The sequence below is a fragment of the Coregonus clupeaformis genome, chromosome 20, assembly GCF_020615455.1.
Source record: "Coregonus clupeaformis isolate EN_2021a chromosome 20, ASM2061545v1, whole genome shotgun sequence".
Taxonomy (NCBI): domain Eukaryota; kingdom Metazoa; phylum Chordata; class Actinopteri; order Salmoniformes; family Salmonidae; genus Coregonus; species Coregonus clupeaformis.
Window position 1 is genome coordinate 29,786,305 of NC_059211.1, and position 23,351 is coordinate 29,809,655.

General features: G+C 42.3%; 1 protein-coding gene across 2 annotated transcripts in view; it reads left to right on the top strand.

Moving 5' to 3' along the window:
• The window catches only part of podn (podocan), a 47,843-nt gene extending 25,591 nt beyond the window's left edge, over window positions 1–22,252 (top strand). For both annotated transcript variants that reach the window (XM_045205459.1, XM_041840146.1), the window contains exons 6-13: window positions 2,842–2,951; window positions 3,169–3,325; window positions 3,595–3,710; window positions 14,199–14,412; window positions 14,994–15,198; window positions 17,855–18,093; window positions 18,404–18,552; window positions 21,912–22,252. In XM_045205459.1, the coding sequence (XP_045061394.1) occupies window positions 2,842–2,951; window positions 3,169–3,325; window positions 3,595–3,710; window positions 14,199–14,412; window positions 14,994–15,198; window positions 17,855–18,093; window positions 18,404–18,552; window positions 21,912–22,083 (1,362 nt within the window). In that variant the 3' untranslated portion in view covers window positions 22,084–22,252. The remainder of the gene's footprint in view (window positions 1–2,841; window positions 2,952–3,168; window positions 3,326–3,594; window positions 3,711–14,198; window positions 14,413–14,993; window positions 15,199–17,854; window positions 18,094–18,403; window positions 18,553–21,911) is intronic.
• Window positions 22,253–23,351: the final 1,099 nt, after the last annotated feature.

The following is a 23,351-nucleotide window of genomic DNA, read 5'->3' on the forward strand; positions in this document are numbered from 1 at the left end:
AAATGTTTGCACATTTATAAAAAACAACAACAACTGAAATATCACATTTGTGGAAAGCAGACTAAACAAGGTTTTCCTCTAGGATTTTGCCTGTGCTTAGCTCCATTCCGTTTCTTTTTTTATTCTGAAAAACTCCCCAGTCCTTAACGATTACAAGTACAGTGGCTTGCGAAAGTATTCACCCCCCTTGGCATTTTTCATATTTTGTTGTCTTACAACCTGGAATTAAAATGGATTTTGGGGGGGTTTGTATCATTTGATTTACACAACATGCCTACCACTTTGAAGATGCAAAATATTTTTTATTGTGAAACAAACAAGAAATAAGACAAAAGAACAGAACACTTGAGCGTGCATAACTATTCACCCCCCAAGTCAATACTTTGTAGAGCCACCTTTTGCAGCAATTACAGCTGCAAGTCTCTTTGGGTATGTCTCTATAAGCTTGGCACATCTAGCCACTGGGATTTTTGCCCATTCTTCAAGGCAAAACTGCTCCAGCTCCTTCAAGTTGGATGGGTTCTGCTGGTGTACAGCAATCTTTAAGTCATACCATAGATTCTCAAATAGATTGAGGTCTGGGCTTTGACTAGGCCATTCCAAGACATTTAAATGTTTCCCCTTAAACCACTCGAGTGTTGCTCTACCAGTATGCTTAGGGTCATTGTCCTGCTGGAAGGTGAACCTCCGCCCCAGTCTCAAATCTCTGGAAGACTGAAACAGGTTTCCCTCAAGAATTTCCCTGTATTTAGTGCCATCAAATCATTCCTTCAATTTTGACCAGTTTCCCAGTCCCTGCCATTGAAAAACATCCCCACAGCATGATGCTGCCACCACCATGCTTCACTGTGGGGATGGTGTTCTCGGGTGATGAGCGGTGTTGGGTTTATGCCAGACATAGTGTTTTCCTTGATGGCCAAAAAGCTCAATTTTAGTCTAATCTGACCAGAGTACCTTCTTCCATATGTTTGGGGAGTCTCCCACATGCCTTTTGGTGAACACCAAACGTGTTTGCTTATTTTTTTCTTTAAGCAATGGCTTTTTTCTGGCCACTCTGCTGTAAATCCCAGCTCTGTGGAGTGTACGGCTTAAAGTGGTCCTATGGACAGATAATCCAATCTCCGCTGTGGAGCTTTGCAGCTCCTTCAGGGTTATCTTTGGTGTCTTTGTTGCCCCTCTGATTAATGCCCTCCTTGCCTGGTCTGTGAGTTTTGGTGGCCGGCCCTCTCTTGGCAGGTTTGTTGTGGTGCCATATTCTTTCCATTTTTTAATAATGGATTTAATGGTGCTCCCTGGGATGTTCAAAGTTTCGGATATTTTTTTATAACCCAACCCTGATCTGTACTTCTCCACAACTTTGTCCCTGACCTTTTTGGAAAGCTCCTTGGTCTTCATGGTGCTGCTTGCTTGGTGGTGCCCCTTGCTTAGTGGTGTTGCAGACTCTGGGGCCTTTCAGAACAGGTGTATATATACTGAGATCATGTGACAGATCATGGGACATTTAGATTGCACACAGGTGCTTTATTTAACTAATTATGTGACTTCTGAAGGTAATTGGTTGCTCCAGATCTTATTTAGGGGCTTCATAGCAAAGGGGGTGAATACATATGCATGCTCCACTTTTCCATTATTTATCTTTTAGAATTTTTTGAAACAAGTTATGTTTTTCATTCCACTTCAACAATTTGGACTGTTTTGTGTATGTCCATTACATGAAATCCAAATAAAAATCAATTTAAATTACAGGTTGTTATGCAACAAAATAGGAAAAATGCCAAGGGGGATGAATTATTTTGCAAACACTGTATACCCACAACATGATGCAGCCACCACTATGCTTGAAAATATAGAGAGTGGTACTCAGTAATTTGTTGTATTGGATTTGGCCCAAACATAACGCTTTGTATTCAGGACAAAAAGTGAATTGCTTTGCCAAATTTTTTGCAGTATTACTTTAGTGCCTTGTTGCAAACAGGATGCATGTTTTGGAAAATGTGTATTCTGTACAGGCTTCCTTCTTTTCACTCTGTCAATTAGGTTAGTATTGTGCAGTAACTACAATGTTGTTGACCCATCCTCAGTTTTCTCCTATCTCAGCCATTAAACTGTGAAATCCCTGACCATTTTTCTTCCTCTCTGGCAACTGAGTTAGGAAGGATGCCTGTATCTTTGTAGTGACTTGGTGTATTGATACACAATCCAAAGAGTAACTAATAACTTCACCATGATCAAAGGGATATTCATTGTCTGCTTTTAAAAAATCCATCTACCAATAGGTGCCCTTCTTTGCAAGGCATTGGAAAACCTGTTCTTTGTGGTTGAATCTGTGTTTGAAATTCACTGCTCGACTGAGGGACCTTACAGATAATTGTATGTGTGGTGTACAGAGATGAGGTAGTCATTTAAAAATCATGCTAAACACTGTTATTGCAAGCAGAGTCCATTATGTGACTTGTTAAACACATTTTTACTCCTGAACTTATTTAGGCTTGCCATAACAAAGGGGTTGAATACTTATTGACTGAAGACTTTCCAGCTTAAAATGTTTAATACATTTGTAAAAATTCAAAAAACTTAATTTCATTTTGACATTATGGGGTATTGTGTGTAGGCCAGTGACAAACAATCTCAATTTAATCCATTTTAAATTCAGGCTGTAACACAACAAAATGTGGAAAAGGTCAAGGGGTGTGAATACTTTCTGAAGGAACTGTAAATTAACCCTCACTGCTCTTTAGTGGTCAGTACAACAGTAGAAAAAAAGGAAGAGGGTAACATACTCTCTCTCTATCTCTCCCCCACCTCTCTCTCTCTATCTCTTGTTGTCTTTTTCCCTCCCAGCTCACCACAGCACCCAGACACCTGCCTCCCTCACTGGTCAGTGCTGATTTCGCCGCCAATTCGCTCACAAAGATCTACCCGTACACATTTGGCCAGAAGCCAGGACTGAAGTAAGAACTCAGTATGTGTGTGTGTGTGTGTGTGTGTGTGTTGGTAGGTTGGTGGGAGGTTTTGTGTAGGAGGATTACATTATCACAGTAGAAAGGTTTTATGTTGCTGTAGGTGGTATATTGTTATATAGCATTTCATTACCTTGCTTCTTTCATAACATAACAAATCAGACCACTAATATCATGCTTTCTCACCTGTGTCCTAACTCCACCCCAGGTCAGTGTATCTCCATAACAACAAACTGACAGATGCAGGGCTACCAGAGAACATGTTTAACGGTTCTGACAGCCTGGAGGTTCTCATCATGTCCAGTAACTTCCTCCGCTACGTCCCTAGGAGCCTTCCCTCCGCCCTCTACCGCCTACATCTAAAGGTACTGTAGCTAGATTACAGAGTACCTGACCTTAGACAATTAAGACGCATCACAACAGCACAAGCCACATCCATACAGCCAAGCATTTGAGGCTCTTTCTCAATAGTCTTTCCTCGATTCCTCATGTCCTCTCCTCCCATCTTCTCCACACCTTCCACGTTAGTGGGAATTGAGGAGGGGGATTAAAAGAGAAGAGGAAATAAAACTATTGACAAAGTGTCTGTAATAATCATAAGTGATGATGATTGTGGGTCTTCTTGGTATAACAGAACAACATGCTGGAGAAGATCCCATCAGGGGCGTTTGACAGCCTGACCCAGCTCAGAGAGCTCTACCTACAGAACAACCTGCTTAGCAACGAAGGCATGGACAACGAGACCTTCAGGTACTGTAGTACCATTTACTGTCAACGTGTATGATACTCAGACTTACAAACAAACACAAAAACACAACAGAGAGCCATTAAGTCCACCTGAGCAAAGTCTTCTTCTTCTATGATTCAATATATCCGAGGCCACCTATTACATTATTACTGAGGGTATTGATGAAAAACAAAGACTTATAGACTTTACAACACAAGCCAATGTAAAGCAGGGACAATGATACTGTAATGAAACAGGCAGGGACAATGATACTGTAATGAACCAGGCATGGACAATGAGACCTTCACGTACTGTAGTAGAAAGAATACACCACAAACAAAAATATAATTTAACTGTGAACTACAAACTACTCTCTTTTCAACTGTAGGACACTCAGACACACAAACACGCTCGACAGAGTCATTCAGTCACTCCACCTGAGTGCATGTGATTTGATATATCCGAGGTCTAACACTATCACTGTTGCCCATTATGTGTCAATGGTTATTACAGAGTGCATCGATTCAAAACAAAGACCTTTAGACTTGACAATATATAAGAACGTACTTAAGGGAAGGGTGAGTTGAGTGTCCACTTGCTGTTGTCGATGAATATTGATCTCATGTTCAGTTCAGCACACATAGCACAGTATGACCTGTTAAGCCCCTTGGCAATCATCAGAGAGAGAGAGAGAGAGAGAGAGAGAGAGAGAGAGAGAGAGAGAGAGAGAGAGAGAGAGAGAGAGAGAGAGAGAGAGAGAGAGAGAGAGAGAGAGAGAGAGAGTGATAGAGAGAGAGGGAAGAGAGAGAGAGAGAGAGAGAGAGAGAGAGAGAGAGAGAGAGAGAGAGAAGAGAGAGAGAGAGAGAGAGAGAGAGAGAGAGAGAGAGAGAGAGAGAGAGAGAGGGAAGCAGATAGAGAGAGGCAGATAGAGAGAGGCAGATAGAGAGAGGCAGATAGAGAGAGGCAGATAGAGTGAGTGAGTGAGGCAGAGAGAGAGAGAGATTTGCACACTATTTGCACATTGTTACAACACTGTATATATACATAATATGACATTTGAAATGTCTTTATTCTTTTGAAACTTCTGAGTGTAATGTTTACTGTTAATATTTATTGTTTATTTCACTTTTGTTTACTATCTACTTCACTTGCTTTGGCAATGTTAACACACGTTTCCCATGCCAATAAAGCCCTTAAATTGAAATTAAATTGAAATTGAGAGAGAGAGAGAGAGAGAGTGAGAGTGATACAACTTCAATTAGCACTGACGTTTGAAGTGAGAGGTGTCAAAGCCCTTGAGCCCCACAATGGCAGGAGAGTCGCACAGTCTACCCCAACCAAATGGAGAGGCCTTAGAAGCACCCTCCCGCTGTTCAGAGGTCATTAAAATACAGTACCCTCTGAATGTAAAGAATGATAAGAGTACAAAATGAAGCTCCTTATGGGAAATCTGGAGACACTTTTTGCTGACTTTTATAAAAATGGGAACATAAGCAACCTTATCTTCCACACAGACCATCCCCTGGCATGGCACAGTGCTATACTAGCACACTACCCCTCCGTTAAGAGGGGGGGGTTTTAGCGATGGGTGGAAACTCAGGATACTAGACAACGAGGACTCTGAGTCGTCTAATATAAATCTCTATAAATCTGGAACAGTTTTGGTACAGGGCAACACCAAACAGTTTCAGCTGGACTTTCACCTAATCAAATAAATAACTCAGCAGGAGAAGCTCTCCCTTGAGAAAGATACCCCCACCCCGAGCAGGTAAGACCAGACCTCTTCATTAAATAACCCCACAGAGCAACCCAAGCGGAAAGTCAACTTCCCAGCACAGAGTACTACTCCCTCATTGAAATGAGGGATAAATTCACCCAACTGGAGGTAAGGCAGGTGGAGCTGGAACAGCAGGTGAACACACTCCAGTCAGCACAGACCCAGACAACAGTCCAGCACAACAACACCCCCTTAAGTAGACCTGGAGAGCTGGAGGTAGAGAGAGACATGTCTGCTCTGGACTGTGGTGAGACAACATCAACAGGAGAAAGAGCAGGAGCAGGCGAAGAACAGAGCACTAGAGGAGAGGATCAGAGTGCTGGAGGAGAAGGTGAGAATGATGACGGGTGACAGAGAACAACCCATTAGAGAGCTGGACACCCCCGCAGAGAAGCCAGCAGAACAGCCCACCTCAGAGCCTGCCCAAAGTCTCGACACCGCAGCAGAACAATACACCCTAGAGCACCCTCTGAGCACCCCCCCTGTCAGCCACCCTGATAGCCCTCATGACGACCCCCCCACACCCACTGAGGACATACACAAGCCACAGATTGTACTCCTTATGGACTCAAACGGGAAATACATACAAGAAAATAAACTTTTCCCCAAACACACAGTGTCTAAACTCTGGTGTCCAAACACCCAGCGCGCCCTAGACCTTCTGTCTGAGGACCAACTAGGATCACCCAGCCATATAATAATACACACAGGCACAAACGACCTGAGAACACAGCAGGAAAGGGTGGCCACAGCACTCAAGGGAGTGATAGAAAAAGCTTCTTCTACATTCCCCAACGCACAAGTGGTTATCTCAACCCTGCTACAACGAAAATACTTCCCCCCCCCCCCCAACTCACTCTATTACATTAATCAAAACAGGAACATTTTACATTTGGCTAGAAATTCAAAAGGAAATTATCTCAACAGAGAAAAATGTCCTCCTGTGTGCTACCTATATCCCCCCACTAGAATCCCCATACTTTAATGAAGACAGCTTCTCCATCCTGGAGGGGGAAATCAGTCATTTCCAGACCCAGGGACATGTACTAGTCTGTGGTGACCTAAATGCCAGAACTGGACAAGAACCTGACGCCCTCAGCACACAGGGGGACAAACACCTACCTGGAGGTGACAGCATTCCCTCCCCCATATGCCCCCCTAGGCACAACTACAACAACATAACCAACAAAAACGGGTCACAACTCCTGCAGCTCTGTTGCACACTGGGTATGTACATAGTCAATGGTAGGCTTCGAGGGGACTCCTATGGTAGGTACACCTATAGCTCAACTCTTGGCAGTAGTACTGTAGACTACTTTATCACTGACCTCAACCCAGAGTCTCTCAGAGCGTTCACAGTCAGCCCACTGACACCCCTATCAGACCACAGCAAAATCACAGTCTACTTGAACAGAGCAATACTCAATCATGAGGCATCAAAGCCAAAGGAACTTCCTGGACAAAACGTTCCACTGTAATAGTGAAGGTGTAAACTTGGCAGTAGAAAACCTAAACAGTATATTTGACCTCTCAGCTTCCCTATCAAATCTAAAAATCTCTAACAGAAAACCGAAGAAAATTAACAACAGTGACAAATGGTTTGATGAAAAATGCAAAAACCTAAGAAAGAAATTGAGAAACCTATCCAACCAAAAACATAGAGACCCAGAAAACCTGAGCCTACGCCTTCACTATGGTGAATCACTAAAACAATACAGAAATACACTACGGAAAAAGAAGAACAGCATGTCAGAAATCAGCTCAATGTAATTGAAGAATCCATAGACTCTAACCACTTCTGGGAAAATTGGAAAACGCTAAACAAACAACAACACGAAGAGCTATCTATCCAAAATGGAGATGTATGGGTAAACCACTTCTCCAATCTTTTTGGCCCTATAACAAAGAACAAACAGCAAAAAAATATACATGATCAAATGCAAATCTTAGAATCAACTATTAAAGACTACCAGAACCCACTGGATTCTCCAATTACATTGAATGAACTACAGGACAAAATACAAACCCTCCAACCCAAAAAGGCCTGTGGTGTTGCTGGTATCGTCAATGAAATGATAAAATATACAGACCACAAATTCCAATTGGCTATACTTAAACTATTTAACATCATCCTTAGCTCTGGCATCTTCCCCAATATTTGGAACCAAGGACTGATCACTCCAATCCACAAAAGTGGAGACAAATTTGACCGCAATAACTACCGTGGGATATGCGTCAACAGCAACCTTGGGAAAATCCTCTGCATTATCATTAACAGCAGACTAGTTCATTTCCTCAGTGAAAACAATGTACTGAGCAAATGTCAAATTGGCTTTTTACCAAATTACCGTACGACAGACCACGTATTCACCCCGCACACCCTAATTGACAAACAAACAAACCAAAACAAGGGCAAAGTCTTCTCATGCTTTGTTGATTTCAAAAAAGCTTTTGACTCAATTTGGCATGAGGGTCTGCTATACAAATTGATGGAAAGTGGGGTTGTGGGAAAAACATACAACAACATAAAATCCATGTACACAAACAACAAGTGTGCAGTTAAAATTGGCAAAAAACACACACATTTCTTTCCACAGTGCTGTGGGGTGAGACAGGGATGCAGTTTAAGCCCCACCCTCTTCAACATATATATCAACGAATTGGCGAGGGCACTAGAACAGTCTGCAGCACCCGGCCTCACCCTACTAGAATCTGAAGTAAAATGTCTACTGTTTGCTGATGATCTGATGCTTCTGTCACCAACCAAGGAGGGCTTACAGCAGCACCTAGATCTTCTACACAGATTCTGTCAGACCTGGGCCCTGACAGTAAATCTCAATAAGACAAAGATAATGGTGTTGCAAAAAAGGTCCAGTTGCCAGGACCACAAATACAAATTCCATCTAGACACCGTTGCCCTAGAGCACACAAAAAAAGATACATACCTCGGCCTACACATCAGCGCCACAGGTAACTTCCACAAAGCTGTGAACGATCTGAGAGACAAGGCAAGAAGGGCCTTCTATGCCATCAAAAGGAACATAACATTTGACATACCAATTAGGATCTGGCTAAAAATACTTGAATCAGTTATAGAACCCATTGCCCTTCATGGTTGTGAGGTCTGGGGTCCGCTCACCAACCAAAAATTCACAAAATGGGACAAACACCAAATTGAGACTCTGTATTCAGAATTCTACAAAAATATCCTCAGTGTACAACGAAAAACACAAAATAATGCATGCAGAGCAGAATTAGGTCGATACCCGTTGATTATCAAAATCCAGAAAAGAGCCGTTAAATTCTATAACCACTTAAAAGGAAGCAATTCCCAAACCTTCCATAACAAAGCCATCACCTACAAAGAGATGAACTTGGAGAAGAGTCCCCTAAGTAAGCTGGTCCTGGGGCTCTGTTCACAAACACAAACAGACCCGACAGAGCCCCAGGACAACAACAACAACACAATTAGACCCAACCAAATCATGAGAAAACTAAAAGAGAATTACTTGACACATTGGAAAGAATTAACAGAAAAACAGAGCAAACTAGAATGCTATTTGGCTCTAAACAGAGAGTACACCGTGGCAGAATACCTGACCACTGTGACTGACCCAAATTTAAGGAAAGCTTTGACTATGTACAGACTCAGTGAGCATAGCCTTGCTATTGAGAAAGGCCGCCGTAGGCAGACCTGGCTCTCAAGAGAAGACAGGCTATGTGCACACTGCCCACAAAATGAGCTGGAAACTGAGCTGCACTTCCTAACCTCCTGCCAAATGTATGACCATATTAGAGACACATATTTTCCCTCAGATTACAGAGATCCACAAAGAATTCGAAAACAAACCCAATTTTGATAAACTCCCTTATCTACTGGGTGAAAAACCACAGTGTGCCATCACAGCTGCAAGATTTGTGACCTGTTGCCACAAGAAAAGGGCAACCAGTGAAGAACAAACACCATTGTAAATACAACCCATATTTATGTTTATTTATTTTCCCATTTGTACTTTAACTATTTACACATTGTTACAACACTGTATATACAGTGGTGTGAAATAGTGTTTGCCCCCTTCCTGATTTGTTATTTGTTTGCATGTTTGTCACACTTAAATATTTCAGATCATCAAACAAATTTAAATATTAGTCAAAGATAACACAAGTAAACACAAAATGCAGTTTTGAAATGAAGGTTCTTATTATTAAGAGAAAACAAAATCCAAACCTACATGGCCCTGTGTGAAAAAGTGTTTGCCCCCCCTGTTATAACACAACTCAACTGTGGTTTATCACACCTGAGTTCAATTCCTCTAGCCACACCCAGGCCTGATTACTGCCACACCTGTTCTCAGTCAAGGAATCACTTAAATAGGACCTGCCTGACAAAGTGAAGTAGACCAAAAGATCCTCAAAAGCTAGACATCATGCCGAGATCCAAAGAAATTCAGGAACAAATGAGAAAGAAAGTAATTGAGATCCATCAGTCTGGAAAAGGTTATAAAGCCATTTCTAAAGCTTTGGGACTCCAGCGAACCACAGTGAGAGCCATTATCCACAAATGGCGAAAACATGGAACAGTGGTGAACCTTCCCAGGAGTGGCCGGCCGACCAAAATTACCCCAAGAGCGCAGCGACGACTCATCCAAGAGGTCACAAAAGACCACACAACAACATCCAAAGAGCTGCAGGCCTCACTTGCTTCAGTTAAGGTCAGTGTTCATGACTCCACCATAAGAAAGAGACTGGGCAAAAATGGCCTGCATGGCAGAGTTCCAAGACGAAAACCACTGCTGAGCAAAAATAACATTAAGGCTCATCTCATTTTTGCCAGAAAACATCTTGATGATCCCCACGACCTTTGGGAAAATACTCTGTGGACTGATGAGACAAAAGTTGAACTTTTTGGAAGGTGTGTGTCCCATTACATCTGGCGTAAAAGTAACACCGCATTTCAGAAAAAGAACATCATAACAACAGTAAAATATGGTGGTGGTAGTGTGATGGTCTGGGCCTGTTTTGCTACTTCAGGACCTGGAAGACTTGCTGTGATAAATGGAACCATGAATTCTGCTGTCTACCAAAAAATCCTGAAGGAGAATGTCCGGCCATCTGTTCGTGACCTCAAGCTGAAGCGAACTTGGGTTCTGCAGCAGGACAATGATCCAAAACACACCAGCAAGTCCACCTCTGAATGGCTGAAGAAAAACAAAATGAAGACTTTGGAGTGGCCTAGTCAAAGTCCTGACCTGAATCCTATTGAGATGCTGTGGCATAACCTTAAAAAGGCAGTTCATGCTCGAAAACCCTCCAATGTGGCTGAATTACAACAATTCTGCAAAGATGAGTGGGCCAAAATTCCTCCACAGCGCTGTAAAAGACACATTGCAAGTTATCGCAAATGCTTGATTGCAGTTGTTGCTGCTAAGGGTGGCCCAACCAGTTATTAGGTTGTAGGGGGCAATCACTTTTTCACACAGGGCCATGTGGGTTTGGATTTTGTTTTCCCTTAATAATAACAACCTTCATTTCAAAACTGCATTTTGTGTTTACTTGTGTTATCTTTGACTAATATTTAAATTTGTTTGATGATCTGAAACATTTAAGTGTGACAAACATGCAAACAAATAAGAAATCAGGAAGGGGGCAAACACTTTTTCACACCACTGTATACAGTTGATGTTGGAAGTTTATATACACCTTAGCCAAATACATTTAAACTCAGTTTTTCACAATTCCTGACATTTAATCCTAGTAAAAATTATCTGTCTTATGTCAGTTAGGATCACCACTTTATTTTAAGAATGTGAAATGTCAGAATAATAGTAGAGAGAATGATTTATTTCAGCTTTTATTTATTTCATCACATTCCCAGTGGGTCAGAAGTTTACATACACTCAATTAGTATTTGGTAGTATTGCCTTTAAATTGTTTAACTTGGGTCAAACGTTTCGGGTAGCCTTCCACAAGCTTCCCACAATAAGTTGGGTGAATTTTGGCCCATTCCTCCTGACAGAGCTGGTGTAACTGAGGTTTGTAGGCCTCCTTGCTCGCACATGCTTTTTCAGTTCTGCCCACACATTTTCTATAGGATTGAGGTTAGGGCTTTGTGATGGCCACTCCAATACCTTAATTTTGTTTTCCTTAAACCATTTTGCCACAACTTTGGAAGTATGCTTGGGGTCATTGTCCATTTCGAAGACCCATTTGTAGGATTTTTAATGAATTTATTTGCAAATTATGGTGGAAAATAAGTATTTGGTCAATAACAAAAGTTTCTCAATACTTTGTTATATACCCTTTGTTGGCAATGACACAGGTCAAACGTTTTCTGTAAGTCTTCACAAGGTTTTCACACACTGTTGCTGGTATTTTGGCCCATTCCTCCATGCAGATCTCCTCTAGAGCAGTGATGTTTTGGGGCTGTCGCTGGGCAACACGGACTTTCAACTCCCTCCAAAGATTTTCTATGGGGTTGAGATCTGGAGACTGGCTAGGCCACTCCAGGACCTTGAAATGCTTCTTACGAAGCCACTCCTTCGTTGCCCGGGCGGTGTGTTTGGGATCATTGTCATGATGAAAGACCCAGCCACGTTTCATCTTCAATGCCCTTGCTGATGGAAGGAGGTTTTCACTCAAAATCTCACGATACATGGCCCCATCCCATGGGACTACGCAGTCGTCATACCGCTCAGGAAGGAGACACGTTCTGTCTCCTAGAGATGAACGTACTTTGGTGCGAAAAGTGCAAATCAATCCCAGAACAACAGCAAAGGACCTTGTGAAGATGCTGGAGGAAACAGGTACAAAAGTATCTATATCCACAGTAAAACGAGTCCTACAGTGGGGAAAAAAAGTATTTAGTCAGCCACCAATTGTGCAAGTTCTCCCACTTAAAAAGATGAGAGAGGCCTGTAATTTTCATCATAGGTACACGTCAACTATGACAGACAAATTGAGAATTTTTTTTCCAGAAAATCACATTGTAGGATTTTTTATGAATTTATTTGCAAATTATGGTGGAAAATAAGTATTTGGTCACCTACAAACAAGCAAGATTTCTGGCTCTCACAGACCTGTAACTTCTTCTTTAAGAGGCTCCTCTGTCCTCCACTCGTTACCTGTATTAATGGCACCTGTTTGAACTTGTTATCAGTATAAAAGACACCTGTCCACAACCTCAAACAGTCACACTCCAAACTCCACTATGGCCAAGACCAAAGAGCTGTCAAAGGACACCAGAAACAAAATTGTAGACCTGCACCAGGCTGGGAAGACTGAATCTGCAATAGGTAAGCAGCTTGGTTTGAAGAAATCAACTGTGGGAGCAATTATTAGGAAATGGAAGACATACAAGACCACTGATAATCTCCCTCGATCTGGGGATCCACGCAAGAACTCACCCTGTGGGGTCAAAATGATCACAAGAACGGTGAGCAAAAATCCCAGAACCACACGGGGGGACCTAGTGAATGACCTGCAGAGAGCTGGGACCAAAGTAACAAAGCCTACCATCAGTAACACACTACGCCGCCAGGGACTCAAATCCTGCAGTGCCAGACGTGTCCCCCTGCTTAAGACAGTACATGTCCAGGCCCGTCTGAAGTTTGCTAGAGTGCATTTGGATGATCCAGAAGAGGATTGGGAGAATGTCATATGGTCAGATGAAACCAAAATAGAACTTTTTGGTAAAAACTCAACTCGTCGTGTTTGGAGGACAAAGAATGCTGAGTTGCATCCAAAGAACACCATACCTACTGTGAAGCATGGGGGTGGAAACATCATGCTTTGGGGCTGTTTTTTCTGCAAAGGGACCAGGACGACTGATCCGTGTAAAGGAAAGAATGAATGGGGCCATGTATCGTAAGATTTTGAGTGAAAACCTCCTTCCATCAGCAAGGGCATTGAAGATGAAACGTGGCTGGATCTTTCAGCATGACAATGATCCCAAACACACCGCCCGGGCAACGAAGGAGTGGCTTCGTAAGAAGCATTTCAAGGTCCTGGTGTGGCCTAGCCAGTCTCCAGATCTCAACCCCATAGAAAATCTTTGGAGGGAGTTGAAAGTCCGTGTTGCCCAGCGACAGCCCCAAAACATCACTGCTCTAGAGGAGATCTGCATGGAGGAATGGGCCAAAATACCAGCAACAGTGTGTGAAAACCTTGTGAAGACTTACAGAAAACGTTTGACCTGTGTCATTGCCAACAAAGGGTATATAACTAAGTATTGAGAAACTTTTGTTATTGACCAAATACCTATTTTCCACCATAATTTGCAAATAAATTCATTAAAAATCCTACAATGTGATTGTCTGGATTTTTTTCTCATTTTGTCTGTCATAGTTGACGTGTACCTATGATGAAAATTACAGGCCTCTCTGATCTTTTTAAGTGGGAGAACATCCACAATTGGTGGCTGACTAAATACTTTTTTTCCCCACTGTACGTTTCCCATGCCAATAAAGCCCTTATATTGAAATTAGAGAGAGAGAGAGAGAGAGAGAGTGAAAGAGAATGAGAGAGAGAGAGAGAGCGAGAGAGAGAGAGAGAGAGAAGCCAGTGGTGAGAGATTAGGTTGAGCTGGTACAACTCAAGAAAATGTCAAAATGGGAGATAAAAGTGAGATTCGTCTATTCTTGGAAAGATAACAACCTGACCTTTAAAGATAAAGAGAAAATCTCACCTCTTCTATATCAAAGATAACGTCACCCTCTCCTCTCCCCTCCCCTCTCAGCCAGTTGACCAAGCTGGAGTATCTGGACCTGTCCAACAACAACCTGAGTGTGGTTCCTCAGGGTCTGCCTCGAGGTCTGATACTGCTACACCTGGAGAAGAACAACATCCGCACTATCCCTGGCGATGCCCTCATAGCCTGCCGTAACCTGGAGTACCTACTTCTGCACAACAACCAGCTACGCTCCCGCTCCATACACCAAGCTGCATTCCATGTAGGCCTACAGCATTACTGAATACCTGGGTTACTTAAGTCCCCCATATGGCCCTATTGCCCCACTTTTATTTAATAGGAAAATAAATATATATGCTTTTTCATATTTTCATGTGTTCAAATACTATATATTTGAGCTTGTGTCTTCATAAGTGAGCACACCTCAGCAATGTATAACTATTTGTACCAGAAAGGTGAGTTCCAGACCTTTCTAAAACTATGCGTCATTACCAGTTATTGTTTATGGCCATCTCATGAAAAATAATTACGTTTGGGTATGTCTATTTAGACAGAAGTCTACATTTTGCCCTTTTTATTCAACTGGTTAAATCTTATACTGTGGATAGTTGAACCGCCACAGGTGTATCCGGCTCGAAGGACCATGAAAAATATGATAGATGGCTATATAGATTGATCTGAAGGCTAGTTTGGTCAGGTTGAACCACCACAGAGTGTTTGGCACAATTGTTTTGATGTTATGATTATCATAATCTTTTGTATCTGTTAAATGAGCTGTGAGAAATGTGAAATGTGCAATGAAATGCGCTTGCAATCACATAAAGAGTTTTCTCTTCTCCCCAGGGCCTGAAGAAGCTACACACCCTCCACATGTACAACAACCAGCTGGAGCGTGTCCCCAGGGGTCTCCCCCGCCGAGCCAAGACCCTTATGCTGCTTCACAACGGCATAAACGAGATCGGACGCAATGACCTGGTGATGCTTTACACCCTGACCGAGCTCAACCTCAGCTACAACCGCCTCACCAGCCCCAAGCTGCACCGAGAAGGTACACCTGTTAATCCTATGTGGAACACAAGGCTTTCACCTATATACAGTGGGGAGAACAGGTATTTGATACACTGCCGATTATGCAGGTTTTCCTACTTACAAAGCATGTAGAGGTCTGTCATTTTTAATCATAGGTACACTTTAACTGTGAGAGACGGAATCTAAAACAAAAATCCAGAAAATCACATTGTATGATTTTTAAGTAATTAATTTGCATTTTATTGCATGACATAAGTATTTGATACATCAGAAAAGCAGAACTTAATATTTGGTACAGAAACCTGTTTGCAATTACCGAGATCATACGATTCCGTCTCTCACAGTTGAAGTGTACACATGATAAAAATTACAGACCACTACATGCTTTGTAAGTAGGAAAACGTGCAAAATCAGCAGTGTATCAAATACTTGTTCTCCCCACTGTATAAGGAACAAGTCAAAAGTTTGGACACACCTACTCAAAACTATGAAATAACACATGGAATCATGTAGTAACCAAAGAAGTGTTAAACAAATAACTATTTTATATTTGAGATTCTTCAAATAGCCACCCTTTGGCTTGATGACAGCTTTGCACACTCTTGGCATTCTCTCAACCAGCTTCACCTGGAATGCTTTTCCAACAGTCTTGAAGGAGTTCCCACATATGCTGAGCACTTGTTGGCTTTCCTTCACTCTGCCGTCCGACTCATCCCAAACCATCTCAATTGGGTTGAGGTTGGGGGATTGTGGAGGTCAGGTCATCTGATGCAGCACTCCATCACTCTCCTTCTTGGTAAAATAGCCCTTACACAGCCTGGAGGTGTGTTGGGTCATTGTCCTGTTGAAAAACAAATGATAGTCCCACTAAGCCCAAACCAGATGGGATGGCGTATCGCTGCAGAATGCTGTGGTAGCCATGCTGGTTAAGTGTGCCTTGAATTCTAAATAAATCACAGACAGTGTCACCAGCAAAGCACCCCCACACCATAACACCTCCTCCTCCGTGCTTTACGGTGGGAAATACACATGCGGAGATAATCCGTTCACCCACACCGCGTCTCACAAAGGCACCAAAAATCTCCAATTTGGACTCCAGACTAAAGGACACATTTCCACCAGTCTAATGTCCATTGTTCGTGTTTCTTGGCCCAAGCAGGTCTCTTCTTCTTATTGGTGTCCTTTAGTAGTGGTTTCTTTGCAGCAATTCAACCACGAAGACCTGATTCACACAGTCCCCTCTGAACAGTTGATGTGGAGATGTGTCTGTTACTTGAACTCTGTGAAGCATTTATTTGGGCTGCAATTTCTGAGGCTGGTAACTCTAATGAACTAAGTAACTCTGGGTCTTCCATTCCTGTGGCAGTCCTCATGAGAGCCAGTTTCATCATAGCGCTTGATGTTTTTTGCGACTGCACTTGAAGAAACGTTCAAAGTTCTTGAAATTTCCCGTATTGACTGACCTTCATGTCTTAAAGTAATGATGGACTGTCGTTTCTCTTTGCTTATTTGAGCTGTTCTTGCCATAATATGGACTTGGTCTTTTACCAAATAGGGCTATCTTCTGTATACCCCCCCTACCTTGTCACAACACAACTGATTGGCTCAAACACATTAAGAAGGAAAGAAATTCCACAACTTAACTTTTAAGAAGGCCCACCTGTTAATTGAAATGCATTCCAGACGACTACCTCATGAAGCTGGTTGAGAGAATGCCAAGCGTGTGCAAAGCTGTCATCAAGGCAAAGGGTGGCTATTTGAAGAACCTCAAATATAAAATATATTTTGATTTGTTTAACACTTTTTTGGTTACTACATTATTCCATATGTGTTATTTCATAGTTTTAATGTCTTCACTATTATTCTACAATGTAGAAAATAGTAAAAATAAAGAAAAACCCTTGAATGAGTAGGTGTGTCCAAACCTTTGACTGGTACTGTATGTATGGCAATGTTTTGTTGTGTTGTGTTATATGCTGTACAGGAAGTGTCTATGTGAATCCCTTATGTCTAATGTTAGATGACTCTTGCACTATGTACTGTTTGTCATGTTTGTGATGTGCTGTATGTCTATCTACGTGAATATCAGCATGTATACTGGCATGCAGTATGAAACAGAAATTGATTAAAATAAAGTCTTCATCATCATCTACTACAAGACCATGGTGCTTGCCTATGGAGCTGTGAGGGGAACGGCACCTCCTTACCTTCAGGCTCAGATCCTACACCCAAACGAGGGCACTACGTTCATCCCCCTCTGGCCTGCTAGCTCCCCTACCTCTACAGAAGCACAGTTCCCGCTCAGCCCAGTCAAAGCTATTTGCTGCACTGGCACCCCAATGGTGGAACAAGCTCCCCCACGACGCCAGGACACCGGAGTCACTGACCACCTTCCGGAGACACTTGAAACCCTACCTCTTTAAGGAATACCTGGAATAGTATCAAGTAATCCTTCTACCCCCCCTCCCCCACCCCCCCATAAAAAAAGAAGAAAAAAAGTGGTTGTCCCACTTGCTATCATAAGTTGAGTGCACCAATTTGTAAGTCGCTCTGGATAAGAGCGTCTGCTAAATTATGTAAATGTAAAATCATCATCAAAACTGATATGTCAGCTCAGGCAATGGTTAAATATCTCTATTGTGACATATTCTAATGAAACCTCATTGGTCATCCAGCTTTCAGGAAGCTGCGTCTGCTGGAGACCTTGGATCTGTCAGGGAACGCCCTCCACTCCCTGCCCCTGGGGCTTCCCCGCTCCCTGCAGGTCCTCCGGGTGAAGGACAACCAGCTGACCTCCATACCAGAGGGGGCGCTGCAGGGCATGTCCAAGCTCGGGGAGATCCACCTCAGCCACAACCAGCTCAAACTAAACTCCATCTACCAGGGAGCCTGGATGGAGCTCAGCGCTCTGACGGTGAGACCGGGTGATTGGGGTGTGTGATGTGGAGGGGAGAGGGGAGTGGGGAGAGGGGGTGAGGTAGAGAGGGAGGTAGAGGATGCATGTTGCCTTTACACATAAGTAACACCTCACCTCACCATTACAATCTGCCTGATCCCCTCAACCCCTCCTCTCCTCTCAGTTTACTGAACCTACATGTTTTCTGTGTGATAAAGCTGGCTGCTGGCTCTGTCCTTCAGCTGTTGGACCTGTTGCTTAGCACTCTGATGGTGTAAAAGGGCCTAACAAATACAAGGTGATTGATTTAATTGATGTGTTCATCCAGACGTTGGACCTGTCCAGTAACCAGCTGTCCCATGTCCCCTCTGACCTGCCTGAGTCTCTGGAGTACCTGTACCTTCAGTCTAATCGCATCAGCACTGTCCCTGCCACTGCCTTCGAGGGCACTCCCAACATCAAGGGCATCTTCCTACGGTGAGAGACTTAACACCAGAAACACACACGCACCTGAACCCTTTTCTCAAACCCACAGCTCATGTACAGTAAGTTCAAGTCCCAAAATCAAATGCGAGTATCAATCAAACTCTCTCAAATCACCATATACACACCATATACACACCATATACACACACACTCTGACTTCACTATGGTTATTAGATAACGACTATTCAACCTTCATTCAACTCTTGACCCCTTCCATTAACTCAGAGGCCCAGCGTTCTCCTCTCCACTCCACTGTTCCATCCGTTTCTGTAGCATTGTTTCTGAATGAGACATTTCTGTCCTTCTACTCAGCTCAAATCATCACCATTCATCCTCTACTGGGAGTGTGTGACTACATCCTTTTGATTGATGCCAGCTGTAAGACAGAGCCACATAGCCCCTAGTCTACTGCGTATATGGGAATAGGGTGCCATTTGGGACGTAGCCCCAACCCAGGGCTCTGATGGATATTTGGTTGATAGTTCCCTCATCATCCTTACGTGAGTTTATTTTCAGTTTGGACCTGATCTATGCTGTGCTGTGCTGAGGAGACTTATGTAACGGACACAGAGGAGGAGGAGGGAGCTGCTGACGGAACAAGTTGTCCTGCTTTACCTCTGCGTTGACTGCACTCATAAAAATATCCTACACATATACACTATGTAAATTACCCATCAGGTGTTCTTGTTTTGTAATTGATCTACTTTCCTAAACTCTCTTAATTATCTGGTTGGGTTATGAAATGTAAATTATGTAAATTAATCAGGTGTTTTTCTAAAACTCAGCAAATTTGTTTGATTGGGTGCATGCAATCTCATCCATTGATAACCTACAAGTAAAAGTCACTGTTTCATTTGGGTCTAAATTCTTGTTTATCTGTTTTTCTCTCTTGGAAGATAATGCAGGATAGAACAGAACAGAACTCATGGTGGTAAGGTTTTAAGGATACTCCCGCTGTGTCTAGATCTGTTTCTTGGCTTTTACTATTGATTAACCTCTATGGGATCGGTGTCCCGTATACGGCACTGTTGAGCTAATGTGCGCTAATGTGATTAGCATGACTGTTGTAAGTAACAGCAAAATTTCCAGGACAGAAAGCTTAAATTCTTGTTAATCTAACTGCACTGTCCAGTTTACAGTAGCAATTACAGTGAAGAAATACCATGCTATTGTTTGAGGAGAGTGCACAACAACAAAAAACGTATCACAGCAACTGGTTTGATTCACCTCTGAAGGTAAATCATGTACTTACATTCAGTAATCTTGCTCTGATTTGTCATCCTAAGGGTCCCAGAGATAAAATGTAGCATAGTTTTGTTTGATAAAATCCATCTTTATATTCAAATGTAGGAGCTGGGTTCTACAGTTTGAACCCCTACTTTCTCTGGCTCTACACCCACCCCGCCCGGCCATCTAGATGTGTGAAAGTTAGTATATAAGCTAATGATCCATCATGTATGACATTTTGTATTACCATATCATTTTTGTATGTTCTCTATAGGTATGTACTTGAAAATGTATCAATTGACCAATTCGGAACATTTGGGCAGACTTGATACAAAATAGCCCAGTATTGCAATGCTTCGCTGGATCAATCTGAAACTTTGCACACACACTGATGCCATCTAGTGGCCAAAATCTAAATTGCGCCTAAACTGCAATATTATATTGTGGCCTTTCTCTTGCATTTCAAAGATGATGCAAAAAAATAATAATTTGAAAACGCATGTTTTTTTGTTTGTATTATCTTTTACCAGATCTAATATGTTATATTCTCCTACATTCATTTCAAATTTCCACACACTTCAAAGTGTTTCCTTTCAAATGGTATCAAGAATATGCATATCCTTGCTTCAGGTCCTAAGCTATAGGCAGTTAGATTTGGGTATGTCATTTTAGGCGAAAATTGAAAAAAAGGGTCCGATCCTTAAGAGGTTAAATCACGTCAATGATTGGATTTCCAACTAAAACAGATTGGATCTGCCAACTAGTTTTCTCTTAGTTTCCATCCTTCTGTCCTCTTCTGACTTCTTCCTTGTCTGTGGGCGGGGCTGGGTCCCAAAACTCTAAACCAGTAACATCCTTGTCTCCTCATCTGCTTGCTACAACTGGTCTGAATAGATACTGGTATATGTAGCTGACTAGGTTAGTATCAGTTTCCATCATATTACTTTACCTCTTAGACCTCTAATCATTTCAGGACAATTTGACCAAGTGGTCAGTTTGGAAAGTAAATTGTCCAAGACTGGTGGGACGCTGGCCTGAAGGTTTGTTGGGTTGGTTTAGAGACAGTTGTTTTTTTCAGTTGGAGTCTGAATGACTGCTCTAGGCTGTTTTATCAGCTCAAGGACTTTACAGGCCCTGACCTCATCCAGCCCACTCTGTCCTCCAGCCTGTTGGTCTCTTCATGCTGTGGGGTCAGCCTCAGCAGCTGCTGAAGTATCACAGCAGTTAGAAACGCTTGTTTTTCCACTAAATCCGTCCACAGCTGTGGGAGCTGCTGGCCTGTGCCAATTTACAGCGTCTGGAATGCTGTATGGGTTCAGTGGGGGAGGGGGAAGGGGATTTGTGTGCTTGTTTGTGTGTGTGTGCACATATGTTTGAGTGTTTGTAGCTTATGCATGCATCTGTTTACATTGAGTGTGTGTGTATATAATGTGTGTGTGTGCGCATGTGAGTGTGTCTGCACATGCATGTGTGTGTAGGAAGTGTGATTGTCTGGGACAGATAATGAGTGTATTATAAACTAAGATGGGTCCACTTCACTGACACTCAAGACATTGGCTTGATTGGGATAACATGGTGTCATGTCCCCTTGATGCAGTACAGGGAGTATCAGGGTGTTTACTAACTCAATAGAACTTTGAAAGGAAGGCAAAACAGATGAGTCATAGACAGAATAGCATACAGACACTCTGATTGGGTAAGACCACGTACTGTGCTGATTTACTTACTGAATCTCAGCGTCTGATTTGTTTACATCACATGTTGTGCCGGTCCTTATGGACAATGTCCATATCGGATTGGTTCTCATAATATGCTTGTTCAGATTCTAAACACAATGTTCTATCAGTTAGCAGCTCTTGCTGTGCTGGTTTACACATCAAACTCCAGCATCTGCACAGCCATCATCACATATTGAGAATTTCAGCGCCTGATTCCTTTTGTTATGATTAGTTGCTTGTTGTAAAGGATGCAGGTCTAGGATCAGACCCTCCAGTCCATATAATCTTATTCATGATCTAATGATGATCTAAAAGGCAAAACTGATCCTATATGCACTCCTACTATGAGACAGTTTGTGAATACGGGCCCTGATCCCCTGGTCCTTTGCTCTGTCCCCCTCTCAGGTTCAACCGTCTGTCAGCCAACTCTGTGAAAGAGAGCTCCTTCAAACACCTGACCAACCTGCGGGTGCTGGACATTGGCCACTTGAGTCACTCCGGACCCTCCGGACCCCCCTTCGGACGAGAGGAAGAGGAGGAGGAAGAGATGGAGGAAGTGGGAGAGGGATTTGCTTAATAAGTTTAGCCCATGGACACAAGCTGCTTGAATGATCGGAACCAAATGTTGCAGTTGTTTAGGATGCCATCCCAAAGTCCTGTTCTTTTGAACGTACAGAAAAATGTATTTTTGCAATAGATCAGACTCAATTCTAAAATGTAAATTAAACTATGAATGGATGGGGAAAGTGGTATTTTGTCCCATTTCATATAGTGGTGAATTGCAGATGCACATATTTCTGGTGCAGGATACCAGATGAAATGGTATTTTTGTTTGTTTTATAATTTTTCTGGCCTTTGCTTGTCAATGCAATGACAGATACAGTTGATTTTTGCGCTTGAGTCTTTGACTGCATCCCAAATGGCACCCTATTCACTATGGGCCCTAGTCAAACGTAGTGCACTATATAGGGAATAGTGTGCCATTTGGGATACAACTTGTCTCACCACCACTTTAGTGGAACCAGGAAGAAAGACAAAGTCAGACCTGTCATATGTTGATCATACTGTATGAGTCCCATCTCTGAACTTTACTGTGTGCTAGCTGTGTCACCATACAAAGAAGATTATGTTGAGATTTGAAGTTATTGTCATCAGTTCTGAGCCTGTATTCATATAGCTGTAGGATCTTCATTTGATCACCCTGTTGCAAGATAACTTTCCTGCAATGCAGTCCAAACTGATCCTAGATCAGCACTCCTACTCTGAGACTCTTTGTGGATACTGGCTCTGGCTGTGATTGTGTGTCATGGCCTGGTAAGACAGTCTGGCTTTATGTCATTCTGTTATTCTTATATCATCATTAACACAAGTTCCGTGACTGTGTCACAATCTCCTCCCTCGCTCAGTCTACCAGGAGCTTGATCCATGCTGCTAATCTAATGCCTTGCTTTAATCCAGTCTTGTTTTACAAAGATAATGATTGCAAATATTTGTATATGGTTTCTGAAAAACTCATGCTATGAACCAATGCATTTCTATGTATTGCACCTTCGGATTTATGCGTATAGTTTCACCTAGCAATCCATGATTTGAAAAATTATTAAATATTTAAAGTATTTTCCTTTACATCGATGGAAAAATAAACTTCATGCATGAACAGGTTTCTGAGCACACCACAATATTAAGCATGAAATGTATATAAAATGCCTTTTTTATTTATAAATAAACTTTTTTTTATGTCAGCATATTAACCAAAAACATTGAGCAAATTTAAATCATGACAGAAAAAGAAACAGAGACAATCCAGATTGTGGTTTTGAACAACGTTCAAACAACGTTTCACAA